The sequence below is a fragment of the Xiphophorus hellerii genome, chromosome 18 (genome assembly GCF_003331165.1).
Source record: "Xiphophorus hellerii strain 12219 chromosome 18, Xiphophorus_hellerii-4.1, whole genome shotgun sequence".
Lineage (NCBI taxonomy): Eukaryota > Metazoa > Chordata > Actinopteri > Cyprinodontiformes > Poeciliidae > Xiphophorus > Xiphophorus hellerii.
The window spans coordinates 12338301-12361004 of NC_045689.1; the positions used below are offsets into that span (position 1 = coordinate 12338301).

A 22704-nucleotide genomic window follows, 5' to 3' on the forward strand; every position below is an offset into this window, starting at 1 on the left:
CTGACTTTTTAATGAATGAAAGCTGCAACCCTTAACAGCTGCAAACAGACAGAGATTAATTAAAAGAACATTGTGAAAACTTTGTACTCAAAGGGCTTATATTATGCAACACTGCAGAGTGGATAAAGTTAACTGAAAGTTATACAATGTTCAGACAAGACAAAAAACACACACATACTTCTGTTTTTAATATTTTATTGAACTTTGATTATGTGATCTCCTTAAATGCTCTCTTTTCCACATATTTCACCTTGAGTTTCCTCTTGAACCTGAAAGAGATGAAGATGTGTATTTTACATCTTTTAAATCTACACTCTGGATAGCTGAATATACTGCAAAAGTGAAGCTGAGGGCCTTACTTGGCTCTTTCTCGGGGTTCAATAAGGTTCCTCTTCTGGAAACTCTTGAAGCGATCCTTTAGGATGCTGCCCTCTGGCTGCAGAGTTATGACATAACAAGAAGTGAAACAAAGTCCAGAAACAAATCAGTGTCACAATGTCGTAAGTACACACAATTCCTTCCAGAAAATCTTGAAATCTTATTCATGGAACGGCTGATTAAGGTTTCAGCGAAGTAATTACAGCAGGAGATAACAGGAAAAAAAGTAGAAAAAGTTCCAACTGACAAAATGGGTCGTCACCGTATTACAGATCAGGACAGAGCTTAGAATAAGACAGATAGGAGATAATACAACAAGGAAAAAAAGCTAAGCTCATCGTAGAATAACGGTGTCCTGAAGAAGGGTTGAGATACAGTATGAAGAAATGAGCATTGTTAGTAGATAAAGTACCTTGAGCTGCCTCAGGGAGCCAGCCAGCTCGTCACTTAACTGCACATCCAAATCTGGAGCCTGGAATCTGTCAGAAAATAGATCAAATATAAGATACAAGGTGGAAATTAACATTACATGTAAACAGTCTACCAAGGACTTCCCACTGAAACATGTCAAGCTCTAAATTACTGGGAAAACTGCATATGCACCAACAAACCCAAGTTGACAACACAGTGACAAACTCTTAGTACACCAGCACGGCAAAATAACATTTATGCAAGTCATTTTTGAAGGGATATTTTGGCTTCAGAGGAACATTATGTCCCTTTGAGTAAAAATAGACTACATGTCAATGCAGTTGGACTCATTTTTGTATTGCTTTGAAGTGTTTCTGCACCAGTGAATGTGAAAAGCAGAAATCAGTTTAAGATTAAGTACTTTAGTTTTCCCAGACGTCTGGGCTGAGCTTTCTGAGCCTCCTGCTTGATTCTGCGCTGCATCTGTTTGCTCTTGGTCTTCTCTTCCTGTTGTCTGATGGAGGCCTTGATGGAGCGCAGCTGGAAGAGCTGCTGCTGCCGCTCCGTCTGTCGTCTGCTGGTCAGCCGCTGTTGCTCCTGGAATGGGGGTGAGGAAAAGCAGAAGGATTAGCTGGGAGGTGAAGAGAGTGACTAAAAGCTCAAAGTTTTAATCTTCTAAACTGATATTAAGATGAGTTCCAAGATTAATCCAGAGTGCCTCCGAAGGCAGAATGCAACTGAATCACTTTGTTCTCCTAAAATCTGTGCAAGTAGACACAGAACAGTAAGAAAACATGTTTTCCACAAGTCTTATAAAAAGATTATAACTTGGAACGATTGTTAGTTTCAAGCTTTAAGAGATGCTCTGGTGTTCTGGAGCCGACGGTCCATTAAACTAATATCTTCTAGTCCACAGGCTTTGATCTACAGATGATCGAACTACAATGTTTTCTCAGTTATAACTCAGAGATTCTCAACATGAAAGCATTTCTACAGCTCCAGAATGGAAAATATGTTTTTCTTTGACCTAGAGATCAGTTAAAATCTAAAAAGGTAAATAGAAAAGAGCTTAGAAGATCAACAATTATCTTCTGGTCTTCTGGTATTATTTCTTGGTATGAAATAATAAACTGAACTGTCTGTAGGCCGTCCCTGACGCCGTCGGGGTTAGGTGAATTTGGTGCGCACTTAGTGCAAAGAGAAGCAGATGAGAATATAAAGATAAACCAACTAAATATACGATAAGCCATCTTTAGATGCAGAACATTTTAACTTTACAGGGAAAGCTGAATGTCTGGGGTTAATATTTTACCTCCTTGCACCATGTAAATCAATGCTGTAACAGCGTAATAACACAACTTAACCAAAACTACAACTCATGGAACAAGTTAATCCCACAGCAACTTTTAAAAACAAACGATGAATGACCAAATGTATATGTTTAAGACCTAGAACTAAACATGTACATTTGAGCATATTTAGGAATTTTTAAGCTATAAATTTAAAACTTAAGGAAACAGAGGAGACCACGAAATATCCTTTTCCCTCAAGTTCTCCCTTTACCGTTTTTATTTTTTTCTAAAAAATTCCACTTTTTTTATTTCAACCATATTCATTGACTAAAAAAGTGTGTAATTGTGGAGTGAATTTAAAATAATTCAAGAAATCAATAGCCAAAGAGTTTCCATATTTACAGTTATTTAACTTTAAAAAGGTGCTGAGGTTCAGCAGAAACATTGGGTGCTTTTACGTGGAATCTGAAAATATTTCTCTATATCGTTAAATAATAAAAAATATGCCTGAAACAAAAAAATCTAATTTTAGAAAATAAACCAAAAGCCCATAAATTTTCAGTTTAGCTTTCATGTTTGCAGGAATGACTGGGGCTCATGCTAGTTTGATGCTTGTATCTTTGTTCATCCAGTCAATTTACAGCTGATAAAAACTTGCAGAAAATTAAATCTCCTGATTTATAAAAAAAAATTATTTCTCTGTCCAAGATTTTACTTTAAACTTCAATTTATTTATTTTTTTTGGACAACATCACTGTTTCAGCAGGTTTTTGTTTAGATGGTTGACCATTTGTTTTCTGTCTGTGTGGAGAGGAAAGCCAAGCTGACCTCTGTCTAACCAGGAAACGATAGTAAGGGGGGGATGCTGCTACCAAAACGGTGTTCACACTGAATATCTACTTTCTCATTTCTGACATTTCACTCTTGCATCAATCATCAGTGTGATAAATCCCTCTATTTACAGATCAAGCATTAGTGTGTGCAATGTACCTTAAGTTTTTCTGCCTTCTCTTTCTTTATCTGTTTCTCAGATTTTTTCTGAGTCACAGCGATGGCCGCCAGCGCTGCTTCATCATCTTCCTTTGAAGGAGCCAACTCTTCATCATCATTCTCCTCCTCCACTAATCCTTCCACTTGCTCACGAAGATTTGTCTCCTAAAAACGAAAACATTTCAAAATAAACCAGTGAAGTTTCAGTGAATGTAAAAAGCACTGCTAGGAAGAAGATTATAAAAGGTACCTCTGTAGCTTTGTCCTCTTTATTGATGGCCAGCTGCCTCTCCAACTTGTCCTCTTGCTTTTTTTTCTGGACCTCCACCTGATGGGCTTCCTGAAGCAACGCCTGGGTTTACAGGACAACAACCAGATGGTTTGGTTTAAATCAACAATGAAGCAGACATAACATCATACTGGTTATAATTTGACTTTCTAAACGAAGAAAATATTGCATATTGAAATATGAGGAGAAGAACAACTTTCTCTGTCCAAGTCAAGTTGGCTGCAAAATTCTTCAGATCTAACAAAAAATTGTCAAATGTTGGTGCTAGCATAGCGGTGAACAACAATTGTGCCACTGTCATTTTAAAGATTAACCACAGTCTATGGGTAGGTTTAAGATTACATTGGTCTTGCAAAGGTATTCATACTCCTGCTTCAACTGTACCAACACAAAGTAGCGAATGATTATTTAGAAAGAAAATGATGAACGGTTTTCAAAATTTAAAAGAATAAATAAATAGTGAATCGCGGCTCAGGAGGGGAGAATCTGTCCACAGGACAACGACTCCTCAAATCTGAACTTTATGAAAGAAGAAAGCCATAAGAAATGTAGTGGGCACACAGCAAACATGTAAACAGACCTTGTTAGTTTTAGCAGAAACATTGAATCTGGTCATAGTTTATGAGAGATGAACAGAGTTAAATCCAGGAAACATGTTAGAAGCTTCATAAGACTCCAGACCAGGCTGGAGACTCACCTTCTAACAGAACAATGACAACCATACTACTTGTTCTAACTTTAAAACGTGAAACGGTACAAAGGGTGTAAATACTTTGATATCACTTTAATAACATACAAGTTGCCTGAGAAGTCATATACTTTGCGTTTTGAGTTACCTGGTGGGAAAAGAAGTCCGGGTTGTAGGATCCACCCGGAGCGATCACCTCCACAGCAGGAAGAACGGACGGCTTCTCATTCAGCTTCTCTGGACGCTGGTGAAGAAAGCCACCATCAACATTCACGCACATGTGACTAACATCAGATAAACTAAAGACAAACGATTAAATGAAAACTGTGGTCAGTCTCACCTTAACTAGCTTCTTCCCAGTCTGTTGCAGATACCAGGGATCAGCTGAAACTTTCGCTGCAAAAGGAGAAACGTTAATGTTGCATTGCAGAAATTCTACACAATTCAAGTCAATAAGTCAGACAGTACGTAGGCTCTGACAGTACAGGGGTGTGACTGGAAACAGAATGGGGCCCAGTACATGTCCAGTTTGCGTCATTGCTTCAGCTGCCATTCAAACTTTTGATTCATAAAAACAATCTTTAAATTATTGTTTTCTGTCCTCAGATTCCAGAGGAATGTTCACACAACACTCATCTGAGCTCCAGGTTGGTCTTCACATTCCCACAAAGGAAATACTGGGAGCGCAAGGATGGGATCATCACTGGACACACACTCTCTCTCTCACACACACACGCCTACACACCCCAACACACACACACACACCACTCACGCTCTTGTCCCCATATGTCGTAATAGTCTCTGTCTGGGTTGTTGTTGGCCTCTGCCACAGCCTTCTTCACAGTTCTGTCGATGGGCCGTCTGTTCAGCAGCCGTTTCTGTTTCCGTGGCACCACGCCTTTGGCTGCCAGCCGCTCGGCTTTCTCGGCGATCCGACGAAGTTTCTTGGCATTTGGTTGTTGGTAGGCCAGAATACTGTCAGGGAAGGAAGAGGACCTGTTTAGCTGATTCTGTGATACAGGAGGATGGAGTGAAGACGGCATAAACACAGCAGCATGATGAGGTGGGTGTGTTTCTAAGCCCTCAGATCCCAAGAGACTGTTCACACAACAGACTCTTGAGCTTTCTGACTGCTGTCTTCACATTTCCAAAAGGAAATACTGGAAGTGCAAGGATGAGAACATCACAGGACACACACACACCTCAAGTCTCTTCTATTGAAGTAGTTTGTTTCAAATAAGCTGAAAATATTAGATTCATAAAGGGCTGGTTCATAAGAAATCTATATAAATCCTTTCCAGTATGATGGGACTGAAAAAATGTTCACTGTCATTTAATTCATTCACTTAGTTCAGCTTATACAACACACCACCATAAGTTATATTTTAATTTCTAAAGTAAAAATAGTTTCACTTCCCTGTTTGTCAAAACAATAACACTTATTTTAAATATTAATATCCTTTATGAAAGTGTATACCTTTGATTCAGTGGTGCTGCATGATTTCATTTGTTTGTCAATTTCAGGTTGGTACAAATAATTTTTAGTACCGAGGAACAAATAACAGATAATTCTATGATTCTTTATATGTTTGATGGGGGAGCTCAGAAAAAAAATCTTTTTTTCTTCAATGACTTTTAATTGACTTATAAAAGATCATTGACAAATATTGTAATTCCAGGGGTGAGTGGACATAATTAGCTGTTTCAAGGAGAGCATTATGCGTTTTTAGGCACACAGGGCGATTTTATAGCACAATCAAATAACCACATCACTTTCCTTCCGTTGTTATAAAGAAAAAAAAAGGTGTACATTGCAAAGGTGTCTTGAAAGAAATTTGAATTCGTAATTTGATGCCTTCAAATTGGGCTTCTGCCTCTTCCCAACACTCGGACATCAGCACATCTTCACCACAATGCTTCTCATTACGTCATTAATAAAAATGTCCTCAGCTCAAAAAAGTCTATTTTACATAATATCCTCCTTTAAATAAGATTAGATGAAGAGAACATGTTAGAGTTAGTTGTAAATTATACTCCCAGTTCAGGTAAAAGACTGAACACCTACTTTAATTCTAAGGTTTACACAGTTTTTAGGTATCCTGTGTTTTTAGGAAGTACTTTTTTTCCCCTTTCCATAGACTTTCACATTTTGATTTTATTCTTTTAATAAATTGTAGTGAGGCAGAAACACATGTATGTGGTTTTACACACTTGAAGGAAGTTAACCTTCCATCAAAAGACTTTACTAAAAAGGAGGATATGGTTTCTTTTAATCACAGCTGATAATACTTACTCTTTAGGAGGAGGAACCAGAGAATCTGGCTTTAGGATGAGGTCTATCCTCAAAGGACGTGAAGCTTTCCCTTTTCTCTTCCTCCCTTCATCAGCTTGTGGAGTTTCAGCTGAAAAAGAAAACACGCAAACAAAAAAACACATTAAATAGCGAATTAAAACTCAGAAACAAGTAATTTCCAACAGTTATTGTTGTAGCTAGTAAGACAATTCACCTTGTGGTTGTGGTTTCTCTGGCTGTCCAAGATCCAAAAAAAACAAGCTATCATCTGCTTTCTCAGATAGCAGACCCCTGAATGAGAAAAAAATATCACATTTAGACACGTTTAAAGCCTCAACATTTTTATTGCGTGACAAAAATTATTTGTCAACACGCTAGACTGCAAGGTAAATCGCTCAAAAAGGCACATGCAAAACAGAAAACACAAAAATTAGACATAAAGAGTTGACACAGTTTCCGAGGAACTTAAAGCCTCGGTTTTTCTTCCTCACCCGGTGGTCCTCTCCTGGTGCCTGACGTCCTCTAAAAACTCATCTACGTCATTAACGTCGCTGTATTTGTTCCAGTTCTTCTTTTTATTCTTGTTCACTCGTTTTCTCCGGCTACCAACCGAGGCTGTCGGGTCCGAAGGGGACTTAAAACTTAAAAATCCCGACTGGGAGGCAGCCACGCGTTTAAGTCTCCTGCGAGCCGCCATTTTGAAAGAATAGAAAAACAAAGAAGAGCGTGACGTTTCGTCTTTTTTAAGGGCGGTGTGAAGCCTGTAGCGCCATCTGTAGGATTGATGGTGTAACGGTTGATTTTTATCTAAAGTATATATATTTTAAATACGTCATAATTTACAAAATAATTGCAACATTTTTAATCAAATCAGATGCAGTAAATTATAGAACTTCATGTAAAATTAGACCAATTTAGATTTTTTTCACAAAGTTAAAATTTCCTCTTTTTTTTTAACAAATAATAACAAACATATTTAAAATGTATTAAATTGAAAAACTTAGTGGCGTGCATTCAATAGTTGCTCATATTTTTAAGATTGGGTTCAGATAATTTATTTTCTTCTCATTTAAATTGTGTGACTTCTGAACAAGTTTCCATAAAAATTACTTTCTAATTCTTTAAAAACTAGCAAATTAATCGATTGTAGTGATTGGTAAAAACTTGTTGCACTACATTGCCTGCCAGTAATTGTTTACCATGTTGCAGCATGTGTGTAACATGTTACTGCCAAATGCATGATGGGAAATGAGTCCCTTCTTGCTTTCCTATGTTCATTTTCTTTTTTTTCCCTCCCCGCATATTATTGCGAGAACAACGCTTTAGAGACTGAAGAATAAATTCGCATTTTGAAGCCGAAATCTGTCTCTGACTCCCCAAAGGTAAGCGTCACTGTTTGAATAAAAGTCCATTCTCACATTTTATGTCGTGTTAACCCTAAAATAACGCGGTTTTGTCGTTTATTTTCGGTGAAAAAAAGAAAACGCAGAGCTGTTGAGCTATTATGTGCTCGGGGAGTCAGGGGACCTGAGCAGCTCCTGTGATCTTGGTTGAATTTGACTCGAAAATGCGCCTAAAGTGAGGGGCCATCTGACAAAATATTGTCCACCAACTGATCCCCTGACATGTCTAGTTTCGTCTCCGAAAAATATTTCCCACTTATATGCTGAAGTTTTCTTGTTCTTCCGTCGTTTTTATCGTCTGCTTTTTTCGTTCGCGACGATTTTTTTCCCTTCCCCTTTACAATCTTCTAGGCAGCAGCCAGCCATCGTCTATGAGTACGCTTGTTTCTCAGCACTGGGCAGCCGGCGAAGGCGGGATGGGCTGGTTTTCCGTTAAAATAGCTCATTCTGTGTAAAATAGGCAAGGCGTGTGAGCAACCGGTGAGCCCACTATGAAGAAGTGAACAAACCCACGCTCAGTACGTAGAGGGCGGGCTTTACACGGTGAACGCTGCGTTGTGACTGGTGGAGAGGGTCACAACGTCCCACCCATAGACTTAAAAATCTCAATCTAATTGGTTCAGCTAATAGAGAGATCGGATCTTATTGGACATGTTTACTGTCATCATGTACGCACTTCAATTACATAAGCTACTGACGATATTACTTAAAAACAAGCTTCAGGTGCAGACTTTAAATAAAAAAGTATTCCCGTTCAGTTAAACCCTGTTATGTAAATTTCTATAAATAAAAAAAAACAACAGCCAGTTAACCGTAAAAATGGAGCTCCACAGAGCTCACATATTGTACCATAAAAGAGTGGACTTATTTATTTGAGTCAAACTTTATTTTCTTCTGATGATCTGTAACAGCCATGGCTCGTACCAAGCAGACCGCCCGTAAGTCCACTGGAGGCAAAGCTCCACGTAAGCAGCTGGCCACAAAGGCAGCTCGTAAGAGTGCCCCTTCCACTGGTGGGGTCAAGAAGCCTCATCGTTACAGGTGAGTGTAATAAAAAATATGTTTTATTTAGTTTATAAACTAAAATGTCTATTTTCTTTAAATGGTGTTCTTCTGTATGTTTATTTATACTATTTTTTCCAGGCCTGGTACTGTGGCTCTCCGTGAGATCCGTCGTTATCAGAAGTCCACTGAGCTGCTGATCCGTAAGCTGCCCTTCCAGCGTCTGGTGAGAGAGATCGCCCAGGACTTCAAGACCGACCTGCGTTTCCAGAGCGCGGCCATCGGAGCCCTGCAGGTCAGCGGTGCTTACTGTGGAAAAGTTCCCTCACCTGTTACTTTTTAAAAAAAATCCTGTAATCAAATACTAAAGAGATTTTTGGTGATCTGCAGGAGGCCAGCGAGGCTTACCTTGTGGGTCTGTTTGAGGACACCAACCTGTGCGCCATCCACGCCAAGCGTGTCACCATCATGCCCAAAGACATCCAGCTGGCACGTCGTATCCGTGGAGAGCGTGCCTAAAACCTTTCCTGACTTATGATATGCTGTCCTCTCATTTTCCTTCTTCTATACCTAGTAGTTTGGTTTGAGGTTCTATATATAAATATCTATATCATATGATTGTGATAACCGTAATTGTGTGATTATGTCTTCTGTGGTGCTACTAGTAGCAGATTTTTCATAGCAGTATCATCAACTATGTTTCAAACTTCTAATCTTAGTTCCAGTTAGTAATAACACAGGAATACCTTGTTACCTCGACAAATAAGGTGTTTTGGGGGGAAATAAATAGTGTTTCATCTGAAAGGGGCATAGGAATTAGCATTAAGGTGGACATTTTCATTCAAGAGCGGTTGACTACAGTTATCTTATTTTTTTTCCCTGTTTAAATAGAAATTAGTTGTACTAGTATTGATTCTGTTTTTAAACAATATTGGTGTATTTCTACTGTTGCTGTTCAGTGTATCAAAATAGAAAAAAACTGATTCTGGTCGTCAATTAGAAACGTCATTATGTGGTGATGACACTGCATGGTTCGCAGACTACAAGCGGCGTAGATGTAGCAGACCTGTGTTGATCATGTTTTAATTTGCAGACAAGTTGATTATGTCTGGGTATTGTTTTTGTTCCTCTCTCAGGTTGATACAATAACCTAATTTTTGTGTTCATGATTTATGTATTCGGTCATTTTTATGAGCAAAATATTTGTACTCTGGACTTCACATTCAAGCATAATAAAGAGTTTCTTGTGGTTGATAGAGCAGAGTCTGAAAATCTTTTAGATACTATATTATTACAGTGGGTACAGATACTGCAGTTTCATTGGATCCACATATGAAAACAAATGTATGAAATCTAATTTCTTTTATTTGAAACAGAATAGCAACATTTCTACTGCTGGAAACATAATGCAAATTATCTTTATCATGTTTTTTGATACATAAGCTATACACAGTAAAATGTAGTTTCCAATTAACATGCTTGATGTGCAAAGTATTAACTTTGTGACATTATTTAATAGCTACTTTTTGGAGAATAACAAGCAAATAATTGATTAATCAGTTAGAGAGAGACTGTTGGAGTTTCACCTGCAGTAATGTACCAAACTTAAAAACAAGGACAGTCGTGGGTTTATTTTTATGTAATGTTTTTCTTGACACAATATATTTTTCTAAAAAGCTGAATTTGGTGTATTTGTAAACTAGGAAAAGTTCAGTGGTTTTCTTTCAGCCAGCTGGCCAGCATTCTGCTACAACATGTGTGGGAAGGGGAGCATTGTGTTATCCTGTGATCCATCCAGCAAGAGAAAACCGGTATTTCATTTCATTAACAAAAAAACAAACAAACAAACTTTAGACTGTAGGGATAGTTTTACAAAGAATGTATGTGATTGTGAAAAGTAGTTTAATATTATTTTATTTTCCCCTCATCATAAATAACTTACAGTGGCTAAATATAATAGAAAACAGCTAAGTAGTATGAAACATCTGCAGAAAAATACATAAAAAATGTAAATCATTTATTTACTGTTTATTTCCAACAAGCAACGTCTCGCTTATAAAAGTTACTTTCATTACTAAAAGGTCACCGTAAGTCGAAGTTCTGAAAGTAAATATCCCGAGCTGCGTATTTCGTCCTGTCGTTTTATGCGGGGTAGCTCTAAAACCATAATTTCTCATTTAGTCGCTTTACGGTCACCTCCATGTTCAACGCAATAAATGGTTTCAAAATGTCAAAGAGCAGCGGCACTGCCATAAATTCAGTTTATCTGATCAATATCCAAAGTCCCGCTTTATTAAGCACATAAAACAATCCAGAAAGCAGAATGTGACCCCGGAGTGGCCCCGCTGTGTCAAACCGTGATGATCGCGGTGATGTATGAGCAGTGACGCAGCGGCCATTTTCCCGCTGGACGCTGCTTCCCATTGTGGATAGGAAGAACAAAACAGTCAAGCGAAACATTACTGACGACTTACACTCACTTTCACTACAGGTAAGTCACTCAAAACGTGTCCTTCTACAAATGTAAATAAATTACATTTTTTTTAAAGTTGTATTTTTTAAAATCCGTGGTTTTATTGTTGTAAAAAAGCGTTCGTTTCGTCGTGTGGGTAATAACAGTCAGCGACGGTGAAATGCAGTCTTTTCTGCAGCTGCTTGGAGGAAGGGGGAATTCACTTTCAAATTATGCGCCGGTTCAGCTCGGTTCTACGCCGCTATTACGGACCATTCAGCTCACCCATACGTATCAATGCCTTCTTTGAAATGTTTTCTGACTTGTTGTTCTATTGAGAAATTCGCGGGATGTAGGGTTATTGGTAAAAATGAACTTGTTTATGTGCTACTCCCTCGCTTCTATGCCCTCCGTCTTTATGTCGTTTGCGCATCAAACCGCCGCCATCATCAGAGCGGGGTGGGCGGGGTTAGTAGCAGTGGCAAGTGGCTGTAGAACCCGCCTACTTTTACGAACTCTGTTCAGTGATTGGTTCATAACTTGTTTTTTTTTTTTAGTAATTTGGTTTTCTAGCCAATAGAAACACAGTTTGTGATTGACGTTTATTATGCTGATAATAATCAGGAATGCCTTGTTTGTTTACTTTAAGAAAGGTAAGAACTTATTCAAGTAGCGACTCTAGTTTTAATTTGTTTATTAAATGATTATGAATATCCATTAGACTTAAAATTATGAGTATTTACAAAGTTTCGTATTCACTAGTAAATGTTTGCCAAAAGTGAGAGCAACAGAATCAATAAAATAAAGATCTGTTATCACGTTTGGACTAGTTTTACCACAACGCCATCTAATTTCTTTCTCTTAGGTTTATATCATAAACAAGACAAAAAAAAATATGTTTTTAAATTACAATCAAAATTGTGAAACAGTTTCTCTGTGAATTTTCAAATAAACTTTTTTTAGTCAAAGTGTTCTTTTAATCAAAGTGTTTACCAAAGGTTTTGTTTCTTTAAGAAAAGTTTCTTGGGCCCTTTTCAGAACATTTATGTTGTTGTTTTGTTTTGTTTTGCAAAAGGAATTATGAAATTATGAGAACTTTATTAGACAATTTATTTCTGCTCTGTAAGAATCAGAGAGAAAAGTTTAAAATCGTTAAAAACCTTCTGCTACTTTCTATCTGTCCTCTTCAGGTGATCTGTAACAGCCATGGCTCGTACCAAGCAGACCGCCCGTAAGTCCACTGGAGGCAAAGCTCCACGTAAGCAGCTGGCCACAAAGGCAGCTCGTAAGAGTGCCCCTTCCACTGGTGGGGTCAAGAAGCCCCATCGTTACAGGTGACGCTGACAAGACAGATTTAAGATTCATAATTTTACTGATTTTTAAGAAATCTACATAGTTCTAGGTTCAACTATTTTTTGTTAATATGCTACATGAAGGCCTGGTACTGTGGCTCTCCGTGAGATCCGTCGTTATCAGAAGTCCACTGAGCTGCTGATCCGTAAGCTGCCCTTCCAGCGTCTGGTGAGAGAGATCGCCCAGGACTTCAAGACCGACCTGCGTTTCCAGAGCGCGGCCATCGGTGCCCTGCAGGTCTGTATTGTCATATTAGGGTTCAAGAGATTAGAAAACTGAATAGTTTGCCACTTTTGATATTATACAAATATTAAATTAAAATTGAAAGTCTAACAAAAAATGTTTGTTTAGTAAAATATTTAATATTCAAATTTAATGGTATAATAATAGGCCAACAAAAATACTAATCATCTTTTAACGTTAAGTTAACATTTAGAAAACTGAGAAAAAAAAATCTAGAAAGCCAGGAACTTAAAACTTGTAATGGTGAAAAGTGAATTACGTAGCTATTCATATTACCAATTATCAATGGTAAATTGGTAATTGTGTGGCAAAGTTTTCCATAAATGTGAAAATATTCCCATCTACTTGCACCGTATATTGGAGCTAAGCTTTTGTTCAATCACTTCATGTGATGGTTAAGTCTGAAAATAAAGCCCAGCTGCACTATTACACATTTTATTTTAATTTATATCTTTCTGTCTTTTATTGCAAAAACCAATCAAAAAGGCTGTGATATCTCTGCTGTGCCAGTGAGTGGTGATAACTGCTATATTAAAAACATAATGCAGACACAGCAGAAAATCTGTTAGTGTGGAAAGGACTACAGTTTTTTGTTCTTTGTATTGACTAATTGAGTGATGATGCAGTCCAAACATTTCTCCCAACTCTGTAGATTTGTGTATTGGCCTTTTTGGTATTGTTGATATCAGTATTTGTTTTTATTTTTCTTTGCAAGCTTTAAAATATTCTGTCAAACCCCAGGCCTCTAGAACCAATGTTCTGCAAGTTTTAGCTGAGTTATTTGCTCAATTACTAACGTGGGTTGTCATCATGATCTGCAGAAGCACAGTAATAAATCATTCGTTTGATTCAGGTGAGTTGAATCACAGGATATCTAAAATATGCCAGGTGTTAGCTTTTGATGAATGAAGTTGGACAAAAGATTCAGTGTTGAAATTAAACAGAATTTGGTTCAGATATGTATTAAAGTATACACAGTTGTGTTCCACAATTTTGAGACCACAGTATTGTTAACCTTAATGTTAACAATTCAGTTACTATTTTGACATATTTCGACTGTACAGATGATTTGTTTCCCACTCCTGTCCTGCAGGAGGCCAGCGAGGCTTACCTTGTGGGTCTGTTTGAGGACACCAACCTGTGCGCCATCCATGCCAAGCGTGTCACCATCATGCCCAAAGACATCCAGCTGGCACGTCGTATCCGCGGAGAGCGTGCCTAAAACACTTTCTCTTCTTCTTCACCTCTGTTCCTTCCCTTCCTGTCTTTACTATTCTGTCTTTCCGTCCCTCCAACCTTCACAAGCCGCCTCACCCCTTCCTTCCCCTTTCTCTTCCCTGTGTTAGTAGTGTGTAGAGGAAAGCTGATTATATTATAATGAAAGTGTATAGTTGTGTTTTCTTAGTGCTCTCGGCAGCAGACTTCTAGGGTACTCTATTTTTGTGCATGTACCGACTCTGGGATGACGAGTCCCGATCAAGCACACATTCCCTTGTTTGTCCTGCCTATGATTGTGAGGGAGGAAACAGTTTGTGGCAGCGATAAGGACGACCACAGATTGTGAAAATGCAATTGAGGAAGGTTGGAACAGGTGGGGAGGACAGGTCTGTTTCTGCTGGGGGGTCTGGTCTCCACAGCAGGGTGCTAGAAGAACTCACCCTTTCCTCCTCCCCTGCTTTATGCCTTCCTCCAGCTCTACTCAGACACAGGCAGAAACAGGGGGGTGTTGGCTGAGTGTTGGCTCTCATCACCTCAGAAGCTTGTATACAGTCCATTTTTGCTTACCATATTGATCACTGATGTTCTCTGTCATGTCAAGATTTTCTTTGGATTATTATTTTTTTCTTTCTTTTTGCTCAGATTAGTTGTTGATTACTGAGATGGGGGGATGATTCAGAATAAAAGGCAGAACAAGGAGGCAGATTTATTATTTTTTCACTGAAAATTATTCTCCTGACCTGTTCTGACGCCACGGCCCGATCTTTATCCTATGGGCCTTCATTTCCTAACAAACTGAAATTTCTTATCTCGCCTATTTTTTTGTGGTGTTCACATTGGTTATGTACCTAAAGCCAAAGCAGAATGTGTTGGATATCTTTTGCAGCAATTGTTCACATAAAATAGAGCACCTTTGTAAATCAAAGGCTTGCGGATGCTATATAAAACCAAAATCTGTCACAGAGTATGATTGATGTTTTTTAAAAAAACAGAGAAAATTCAACAAAATGTATCCTTGATTCATGTGAAGCAGGTAATAATACTAATCTTTTTTTTTCTGTATACGTCCCCCTGTGCAGAACTCTTCCCCTTTGGATCAGTTGATCATGTTTCTCAGGTCATTCTTTTAACATTATTTTTATTTGCTTTTGTTCAGTTTTGATTCTGCCTCTTATTTTGTTATTTTTCTTTCTTTTTTTATTTTGAAAATGTTTGAATAAACAATGTTTGTAATTTCCAGATTTGTCATATAAGGTGGTAATAAATGGATGTTACACACACGCTTCTGTGTCAAACGTGTCATCTTGTTCTAAAATATAATGATTAAAAAATAATAAACAAAGTTCAGATCTTTGATGAGGCAGACAGAGTTTCACACGCAGCTACTGAAAAAGCTAGAAGTATTTTTTATGTTTTACTGCTTAGTCTATTAGTAACGTGTCTGCTCCAGTTCTACCACTAGATGGCAGTGAAACAGTATAAATTTTTACCTTCCTCTCTTTGGGAGACCCAACATGCTAAGAAAACGTGCAATGATTTACAATTATGGTTCATTTGTGGGGAGGGGAGAATAAAGTATTACAAATATGGAAACAGCAAGGATTTAAGAAGAAAAAAATTGAGTTGGACTTTTTTGTATATTTAGTCTATCATGTTGACATATTAGTAAAATTTCTCAGGTTTGTAGCTAGCGAATCCTTAAGTGTCAGCTACACTTCCTATTTTTTATCAGTTACACCAGTGACATAAAGACAAAAACCCAATGAGATTTCAGATGCTAGCATTGTAATTAATATCCTTCTCTGGGTCGACATCATTCCCCTCAAAAGTGTTTCATTTGATCCTTCTACTTCCTTGATTAAAATGGATAAAGCCGTGCCCCCGGCTATATTCATTTCAATGAAATGGGCGCACATACACACGCATGCACCATTGTTGGCATGGCCTCAGAAACACTCATTACAATAGAACACAGAAAAACAAACATCTAATCAAACACCCGTCTTTAATCCTGTTGTTTTCAATGGGCATCATTGGTACAGACCTGCAAACACACCAGCAACCTGAAGTCTGGGGACATTACAGTATAACGTCTCACTTCTGAACACAGTCAAAAAAATAATAATTTTAATGAACTGAAATAATGTTGTCACTGTGAGCCTTTATGTTGCTCTTTAAAAGTTATATTGTCACAAATTCTGCCTTAGGTAGCAGAATCGTTTTTGTTTTAGTATTTTATATGCCATTTTAGCTGGATGGCAAAAGCAAATGATATGGATTAGCAGGTCTTGACAACAGCTGATGGTGTCATCAGGACATTCTACTTTAGAATATTATCTCTGCTGTCTGAAAATGTAGTTGTTAGCATGTCATGACCGTCATACAGTCTTTAGTCAGAGGCATCTTTATATTAGCTGTAATGCTGACTGCTACTGGAGATTTTTCCTGTCTGCAGCACCACCATTCATAATGACACTGAAGATATCTGGATGATATGAGTGACAACATTTCATTTCCCTTTTGGGGTAAATAAAGTAATGCTAATAAGTTAAGCTTGCTAGTAATTTTGCAAGAATTATTCTGGGAAATTGGTATATAAACCTTTTCTCTTCTAGTATAACCTAATAGAATAGATCAGATTAGAACAAATTGACAGATTAGAATATTGTTACTGAAGTTTAGATATTTTCACAAATTAGCTCTTATTTATGGTCCTCTAAATATGGAGAATAAACCAGGAGCAAAATGATCCTAAAGTTGTCTGGAATCTATTAATATAGTTCTGTAGCTTCATTTTAAAAAGCGAATTGTGGAAATTTTTTGGTTTATTCAATAGATCTGGTGTATAATTTCCATCAATTTTCTTAGTGTAGATTTGAATCAGAATCCGTAGAAATAGGTAAAGTGGCTAGTCCAGTTGTTTTTACCATGTAACTATTCATCAAAATATGTTAAATTCTGAGAAATGTAACATATTTAATAGAATTTAACAAAAAATCTAAGTACTCTTCTGTAATATTAAAATAATTGGGTATAAAACTGTAAACAATATTAAACCTGAAATTTATTTTTATCAAACTGCTATAAAAAAAAACACACCATGTACTGGCATGACAGCCTCAGGGTGAAGAAGCCTGCTATCAAGATTTTGTTATTATTTAGCTGTGACTAAAGTAGCTAAAGCTATATACAAACTTAAATTCTCGATATATGGCTAAACACTTTCTCAACAAAATGTCAAATGATAGTTTTAACCTGTACTAAGTTTGTATATTTATTTATTAAACAACATGACAGCTGTAACAGTTCCCTATTCAGTTAAATGTGTTCAGAAAGCATTTGCTACCAAAAAAGTAGCTCATGTTGTTACATTCGCAGGCTAATAAGGTTTAATAAATGACGTTATTTTTAATGACTAATATTCAAAAAGCTTGGTTATTTTTGGGAAACTCCTGGAAGGAGATTTGTTACTGATTGATTAATTTCTCCACATTAAAACTGTAGTGTTAGTTAAAAAATTGCTACTACTGATAGTGGAAAAAGGGTGAATGGTAAATAACTATTATTACAAATGCAGAATAACTAAAAAATTACATTAATACTGCTTAAGTTTAAATTTAAAAGGTCCCGATTTGTATTTCAGGCCAAAATTATCCTTCAAATCACAATTAATAGTTAGTTCTGCAAAATGTTTATGAAATTAATAAGGACTTAGTCCATCCATCCATCCATTCATTTTCTAACACCCTTGTCCCTTGTGGGGTCGGGATGAGGACTTAGTATGATGAATATATTCCATCCATCTTTTGGCATTCAGAATACACTTTCTGCTGGAGTTTTGGTTGATAATTAACAATATTTGGATCCTCAAGTCTCTTAACTATCCCAGTATGAGTCTCCTGCATTTAATTCACACATTAAGCTTTTATTTAGCAGAAACCTTTCTGCCATGTTTTGCTGGTTTGTTGATGAAGGAGCATTTCGTGAGGCTGAAGTCACAGATTATCAGCCTGGTGCCCCATTTGCAACGCGTCTAATGGACTCTGCTCGTCCATCCAAAGATGTATAGTATATATTTTTTTATTCTCTAATTGTATGTCTTTGTTCATGTGTGTTTGTGTGCCCGCGTGTGTTTGTGTACAAAAGTGCGTTCACCTTCCCCAAGGTCTGCGTAGTGCCGCTCCATCTGTGGCACTCAGGGGATTACAGCCAATCTGTCTGTCTGCTGCTCAAAGTGCTGACCGTCAGACCAGCAGCAGATTAACACAGTGCTGGGATTGGGATGGTGGGGGGAGTTGGTGGGGACTGGATGCTGAGGAGGAGGAGAGAGATGTGTGTGTTGGGAGGTGGGCAGGGCATAGGCTGAGAGGGCAACCCTAGATTAATACACACCTGGTGGAGTGTATGTGTGTGTACATTGTACGTCTTAATGAATGTTGGGCGTGGGTGCGGGGGGACATCACAGTAAAGAGGGACAGAAGGAGAGGAAGGAAAGATGTATATGGAAAAGGATGGGGGTCAAAGTTGAGACACATCTTGGTTGCTTAAGTTGTTATAGTTCCTGTATTTTTGCTTTTAAAGTGGAAATTAATAAAAAAGCAAAGTCCCAACTGAACTTAAGTTCACAAACCGATGGTCGAACTTTATAATAGGGAGCAAAAATTCCTGTTTTTGGTAAATCTTCCAGATGAAGTCCCAGAACTTCACACTGCCACCAAGTCACACTGCCAGAAAGTTCTTTTTCTGTACACAGAGTGAAAACCTTCCAAAAGATTCTGCTGTTTTCCCCATCAGTCCACCAAATATTTTGTTTGGCAAATGTGAGACAGGTTTTTGGTCAGTTGTGCTTTTGGCCTTGGAGCTCTCCCAGCTATCCCATTATGGCTCTGTTTATCTTTTTTATTGTTAAGTGGACTCTGAGGCACGAGATCCCTGCGTTTATTTGTGACATCAATTCACTCTTAGAGTAATTTCAAAGGCCAGCCACTCCTGGGAAGGTGTCATAAGGTGCTGGTGTAGGTGGTGAGGCAGACGCTGTAGACCCAGGATGCAGTGAGAAATGATGGTTTTAATGATGAATGTCCAGCAATACGCAGTACAATAATGTCCAGAATTCAGGGCAGCACGGCCGAGCGGAAGCCAGGGCTCGACGCCGGTAGCAACCGGTTACTCAAACGGACAAGACGACGGACTGGATACATAGACGACAGACGCCACAATGAAACAAGGACCCGACAAAGACACAGACACACAGGTGACACTAAATACACAGGAGGTAATTACGGGGACGAGAAACACCTGGGGACAATCAAGGGGAAGACAGGACAACATGGAAACTCAGAAACACAGAAACTCGAAATAAATACACAGGAAAAACACGGAACATGACAGAAGGTTTTCCACTTTTTTCATGTTTTCCTTACTTTCAGAGACCAGCTCCACTGTGGTTTGTTGGTGTCTCAAAACCTTAGAAATATCTTTTTTTTTTCTTTCTACACTTTCCAGACTAATCAAGAAGTCAGTGACTTTGTTTCTCTTCTGGCTGTCTTCAGACAGATTTTATTTCAAGGATTCAAGGATTTCTTGGTTTTAGAGGTCCGACAAACATCAGGTTGAGTCCAGAAATTGTGTTTATTTAAAATTTAACACTAGTTAAAAAAATTTTTGTGTCTATTTGCTTTATATACAACTGACCTGAAATATTGAAGTGCTACAAAAAGCAAAAACATAAGAAATATGAAAGGGGTCAATTTTCTTCTTTTTTTGGGCTACACTGTATCTGGGTGATCAACATCAAAACACGGTCAGCTTCACCCTCATCTGACTGTGGGCTGTGAGAAGAGCAGGTATAACTGGTGTGTCTGGTAGAGTGCGTGTGTGCGGTGGTTGTGGTCATGGTTCCCTGAGTTCAAACTGGATAAATGTAGTGGAGCTCAAAGAGGCATGGCGGGTAGGGGGAGACTGAAGGATTTGACCATGTGGGGGGATCAGGAGTTGCTCCTATGGATTAACCATGTTCAGCCATTAAAACAACCTCCAGGAAAACAGCGGGGATCAGAGCTGCCACACACAGTTTAGCCAGAAGTGGAGCTTCTCGTTTTAGCTGAGGGAGAATGAAAGAGCTGGACCACAAGCTGGGAACTATCAGGTCAGCACAACTTAACATAGAAACATGTGAATAAGTTCATGACAGCTGACAGGCTTTTGGTAGCCAGGATGGCGATTGATTTCATCATTCTGTCATAAGAAAGAAAATAATCACACAAATACTTAGGAGCAGACTTTCTTTGCAATTTGCCAGAGTCCCGTTAAAAAGCCTTGCAAGAGTTTTTCTTCCTTCCACAAACTTTAATACATTTGTGGGGATTTCATGTGATAGATCAACACAAAGCTGCATGTAATTTTACAGGTTTGCATTCTTTTTCACAGAAAAAACAAACATCTACTTGTATTCAACCATCTGAATCTATAGGCTAAATCAGCTTTTTCTGTAATAACAGCTGGAAGTCTGCAGAATCAAGTTTCAGATTTTGACTAGGCCCTTCTAACACATGAGCATGCTTTGATTTCAAAGAATAACCAGCATCAACATGAACCATCTTGCAATAAGCGTGAATCACGGCTCTTCTGTGCCACCGGAGTCCTCTTCTTCGCTGAAAAAACACACATAACACAAATAACCTTCACTTCTGTGGCGTCAGCTCTGTCGCTGCACCACCACTGCTTCAGCATGTGTGTTTTTATAGGCCATGTGCTTCTCCAGTCACACAGCTAACAGATGAAAGCAGGGCGGGGGGGGCGCCATCAGACACATGTATGCTGGCTTGTTCCTGTACAGCGCCCCCTGATGATCAGCTCAGGTATTACAGAAGATACAGTTAGGGAGTTGCAATGCTGATGATCTTTCTATCTATTATTTATCCATACCTCTGGCAGACTCAGAGTAAAAGCTGATAAAAAAATATGAAAGTGTAACCCAGGGTAAAACTGCCCTTAATCCCGCCTTTGCTGCTCCATTGGTTAGAGTGACAGTCATCCACATACAAGGGCGTAAATCCCATCTCATTATTGGAGGGGGACCATAAACAGGGAAATTTTTTTAAGAGCAATTTTGAGGGGGGAGGTGGGGGAAGCGGCAAAGTTACAGTCAAATGTAACGTAAAATGTGGTTTTACATTTTCTTATTGGCTGCACCACCAAAAATGACTAGTAAATAACAATGAATAACAAGAGTGCTTTTCTCAGTAAACAACCTGTTGTCTAGACTTTTCCAAGATTGGGGGTGGGGGGTTCCGGACCTACCCGACACTCCCGGGATTTACGTCTATGGCTACATCATAGTGCATTCAGCCAATCACTGCATCTGGAGTGGTTATTCATTCCTGCTCCAGTTTTCCCAGTCAGGTGTGAGGGGGAGAACTGGAGACAAAGGTGCTACAGGTTTGTGCTTCCAAAGTAGTTCTTCTCTTTGTTTATTATCTACTTTTAAGACTCACAATATAAAAATCCTTTAGATCTGAATACCCAGTGAGCTTTTAACCATGAAGTTGTCATGCACTGAACTATAAATGGAATAGGTGAGTAGTGAACACAATGTTATTTTGTTTGCTTAGCATGGTGGTGGTGGAAGCCAATGTTAGTTGTTGGTTGGCACCTGCAGTCAATTGTCATATGATCTAACCTCTTAAACTCAGTGTATGAGTTTAAGGTAATGAGACAAATACTGATATCTTTATTTTGTCTTAATGATTAGATTGTGGATGTAATAAGTATAATAAATAAAAAAGTCTAGTTAACTAGCAGGCTGGTAATTTACCGGTTCTGTTTATTTCAATACAGGCCAGGTGACCCTTTTTAGGGTTTAAGGATGGTGAGCTTCTGACATCTGGATGGGAGCCAGGAGAACCTGAAATTTACTCCATATTGGTCTGGTAGAAGACTGACGCTCTATATTTCCCCCTCCATCTCACCATACTGACACACAAGCCATTATTCACCTCTTCTCCATTGGAAACAAACTGCTTGGGCATTTTCCCCTCAAATATCTGGACAATCAAACTATGGACCTTTCAAATGTGTGTCAGTCAGACACTGTGCTGACCCGTGGGGAAATTTAGCACTTTTGTTGCATAGTTGAAAATATTGTGCACATTCCTATGGAAGATTTACTGCAGTACTATGTATATGTATTTTGTATTTATTTTTTGGGTTCTATGTATGTTTGTGTCTTGTAGTGTTCACTTGAATTTTTCTTCTTTTAAAATACACAGTATTGAAAGCAGTTCCTCTTTTATATTGTTTTTATTGTTACTGACAAAAGCTCCAGTAGATTTGTCTAGTCTTCTGATATTATGTGCCTTTTAGTCCTTTAGTACATTAAACTGTGCTACATAAGAAGTATCAAATTTGATACATTTAAAAAGACCAAGAGTTTATTCATGAGTTATTGTCAATCAGACATCAAAATAGTCATATTTACTGCAAATAAATAAACTTCTTGTCTTTTTTAATGCATAAAATCTGATTGTTGCCTTTCAAAGTTGAAGTATCAGCGATTCCTACTGTAGCATTGCAAACAAACATTATTGATTAATTTTGCAACAAATACTCCAGGGCCCTAGGAACCATGTTACAGTGCATAGTATAAAGAAAATATAATGAATGAGAAACTATAAATAAAACTTATTTACTA

General features: G+C 38.1%; 3 protein-coding genes and 1 long non-coding RNA gene across 5 annotated transcripts; 2 read left to right on the forward strand and 2 right to left on the reverse strand.

The window, feature by feature from the left end:
* Nucleotides 1-181: 181 nt before the first annotated feature.
* Nucleotides 182-7141, reverse strand: nop53 (NOP53 ribosome biogenesis factor). Its single transcript, XM_032590313.1, has 12 exons — nt 6833-7141; nt 6556-6632; nt 6342-6450; nt 4821-5023; nt 4389-4444; nt 4197-4292; nt 3322-3423; nt 3072-3236; nt 1211-1386; nt 791-857; nt 360-436; nt 182-269 (listed from the first exon to the last, which is right to left on the reverse strand). The coding sequence occupies exons 1-12, from the start codon at nt 7036-7038 to the stop codon at nt 209-211; spliced, it is 1395 nt and encodes a 464-aa protein (XP_032446204.1). The 5' UTR covers nt 7039-7141; the 3' UTR covers nt 182-208.
* A 416-nt stretch (nt 7142-7557) lies between these two features.
* On the forward strand, nt 7558-10004 carry LOC116737268 (histone H3.3A). The gene is made up of 4 exons (XM_032590314.1): nt 7558-7723; nt 8656-8785; nt 8888-9041; nt 9137-10004. Exons 2-4 carry the CDS (start codon nt 8658-8660, stop codon nt 9263-9265), a joined length of 411 nt encoding a protein of 136 aa, XP_032446205.1. The 5' UTR covers nt 7558-7723; nt 8656-8657; the 3' UTR covers nt 9266-10004.
* LOC116737270 (uncharacterized) lies at nt 9149-14127 on the reverse strand. Its single transcript, XR_004342766.1, has 2 exons — nt 14020-14127; nt 9149-9268 (listed from the first exon to the last, which is right to left on the reverse strand). It is a non-coding gene; the product is annotated as an uncharacterized LOC116737270 (long non-coding RNA).
* Nucleotides 11086-15293, forward strand: LOC116737269 (histone H3.3A). 2 transcript variants are annotated; one of them, XM_032590315.1, is made up of 4 exons: nt 11086-11237; nt 12389-12532; nt 12635-12788; nt 13888-15293. In XM_032590315.1, exons 2-4 carry the CDS (start codon nt 12405-12407, stop codon nt 14014-14016), a joined length of 411 nt encoding a protein of 136 aa, XP_032446206.1. In that variant the 5' UTR covers nt 11086-11237; nt 12389-12404; the 3' UTR covers nt 14017-15293. The 2 variants fall into 2 exon arrangements, with proteins under 2 accessions (XP_032446206.1, XP_032446207.1); XM_032590316.1 differs by lacking the exon at nt 11086-11237 and adding an exon at nt 12205-12216.
* Nucleotides 15294-22704: the final 7411 nt, after the last annotated feature.

Bases quoted from the DNA above. Each gene is read 5' to 3' on its own strand.
- nop53 (XM_032590313.1), bottom strand. From the start codon at position 7,038: ATGGCGGCTCGCAGGAGACTTAAACGCGTGGCTGCCTCCCAGTCGGGA. The intron at 6,633-6,832 runs GTGAGGAAGAAA...TTTCTCATTCAG, and splicing joins CACCAGGAGAGGACCACCGG to GGGTCTGCTATCTGAGAAAG. The intron at 5,024-6,341 runs GTAAGTATTATC...CTTCCCTGACAG, and splicing joins CTGGTTCCTCCTCCTAAAGA to TATTCTGGCCTACCAACAAC.
- LOC116737268 (XM_032590314.1), top strand. From the start codon at position 8,658: ATGGCTCGTACCAAGCAGACCGCCCGTAAGTCCACTGGAGGCAAAGCT. The intron at 8,786-8,887 runs GTGAGTGTAATA...TATTTTTTCCAG, and splicing joins AAGAAGCCTCATCGTTACAG to GCCTGGTACTGTGGCTCTCC. The intron at 9,042-9,136 runs GTCAGCGGTGCT...GGTGATCTGCAG, and splicing joins CGGCCATCGGAGCCCTGCAG to GAGGCCAGCGAGGCTTACCT.
- LOC116737269 (XM_032590315.1), top strand. From the start codon at position 12,405: ATGGCTCGTACCAAGCAGACCGCCCGTAAGTCCACTGGAGGCAAAGCT. The intron at 12,533-12,634 runs GTGACGCTGACA...TGCTACATGAAG, and splicing joins AAGAAGCCCCATCGTTACAG to GCCTGGTACTGTGGCTCTCC. The intron at 12,789-13,887 runs GTCTGTATTGTC...CCTGTCCTGCAG, and splicing joins CGGCCATCGGTGCCCTGCAG to GAGGCCAGCGAGGCTTACCT.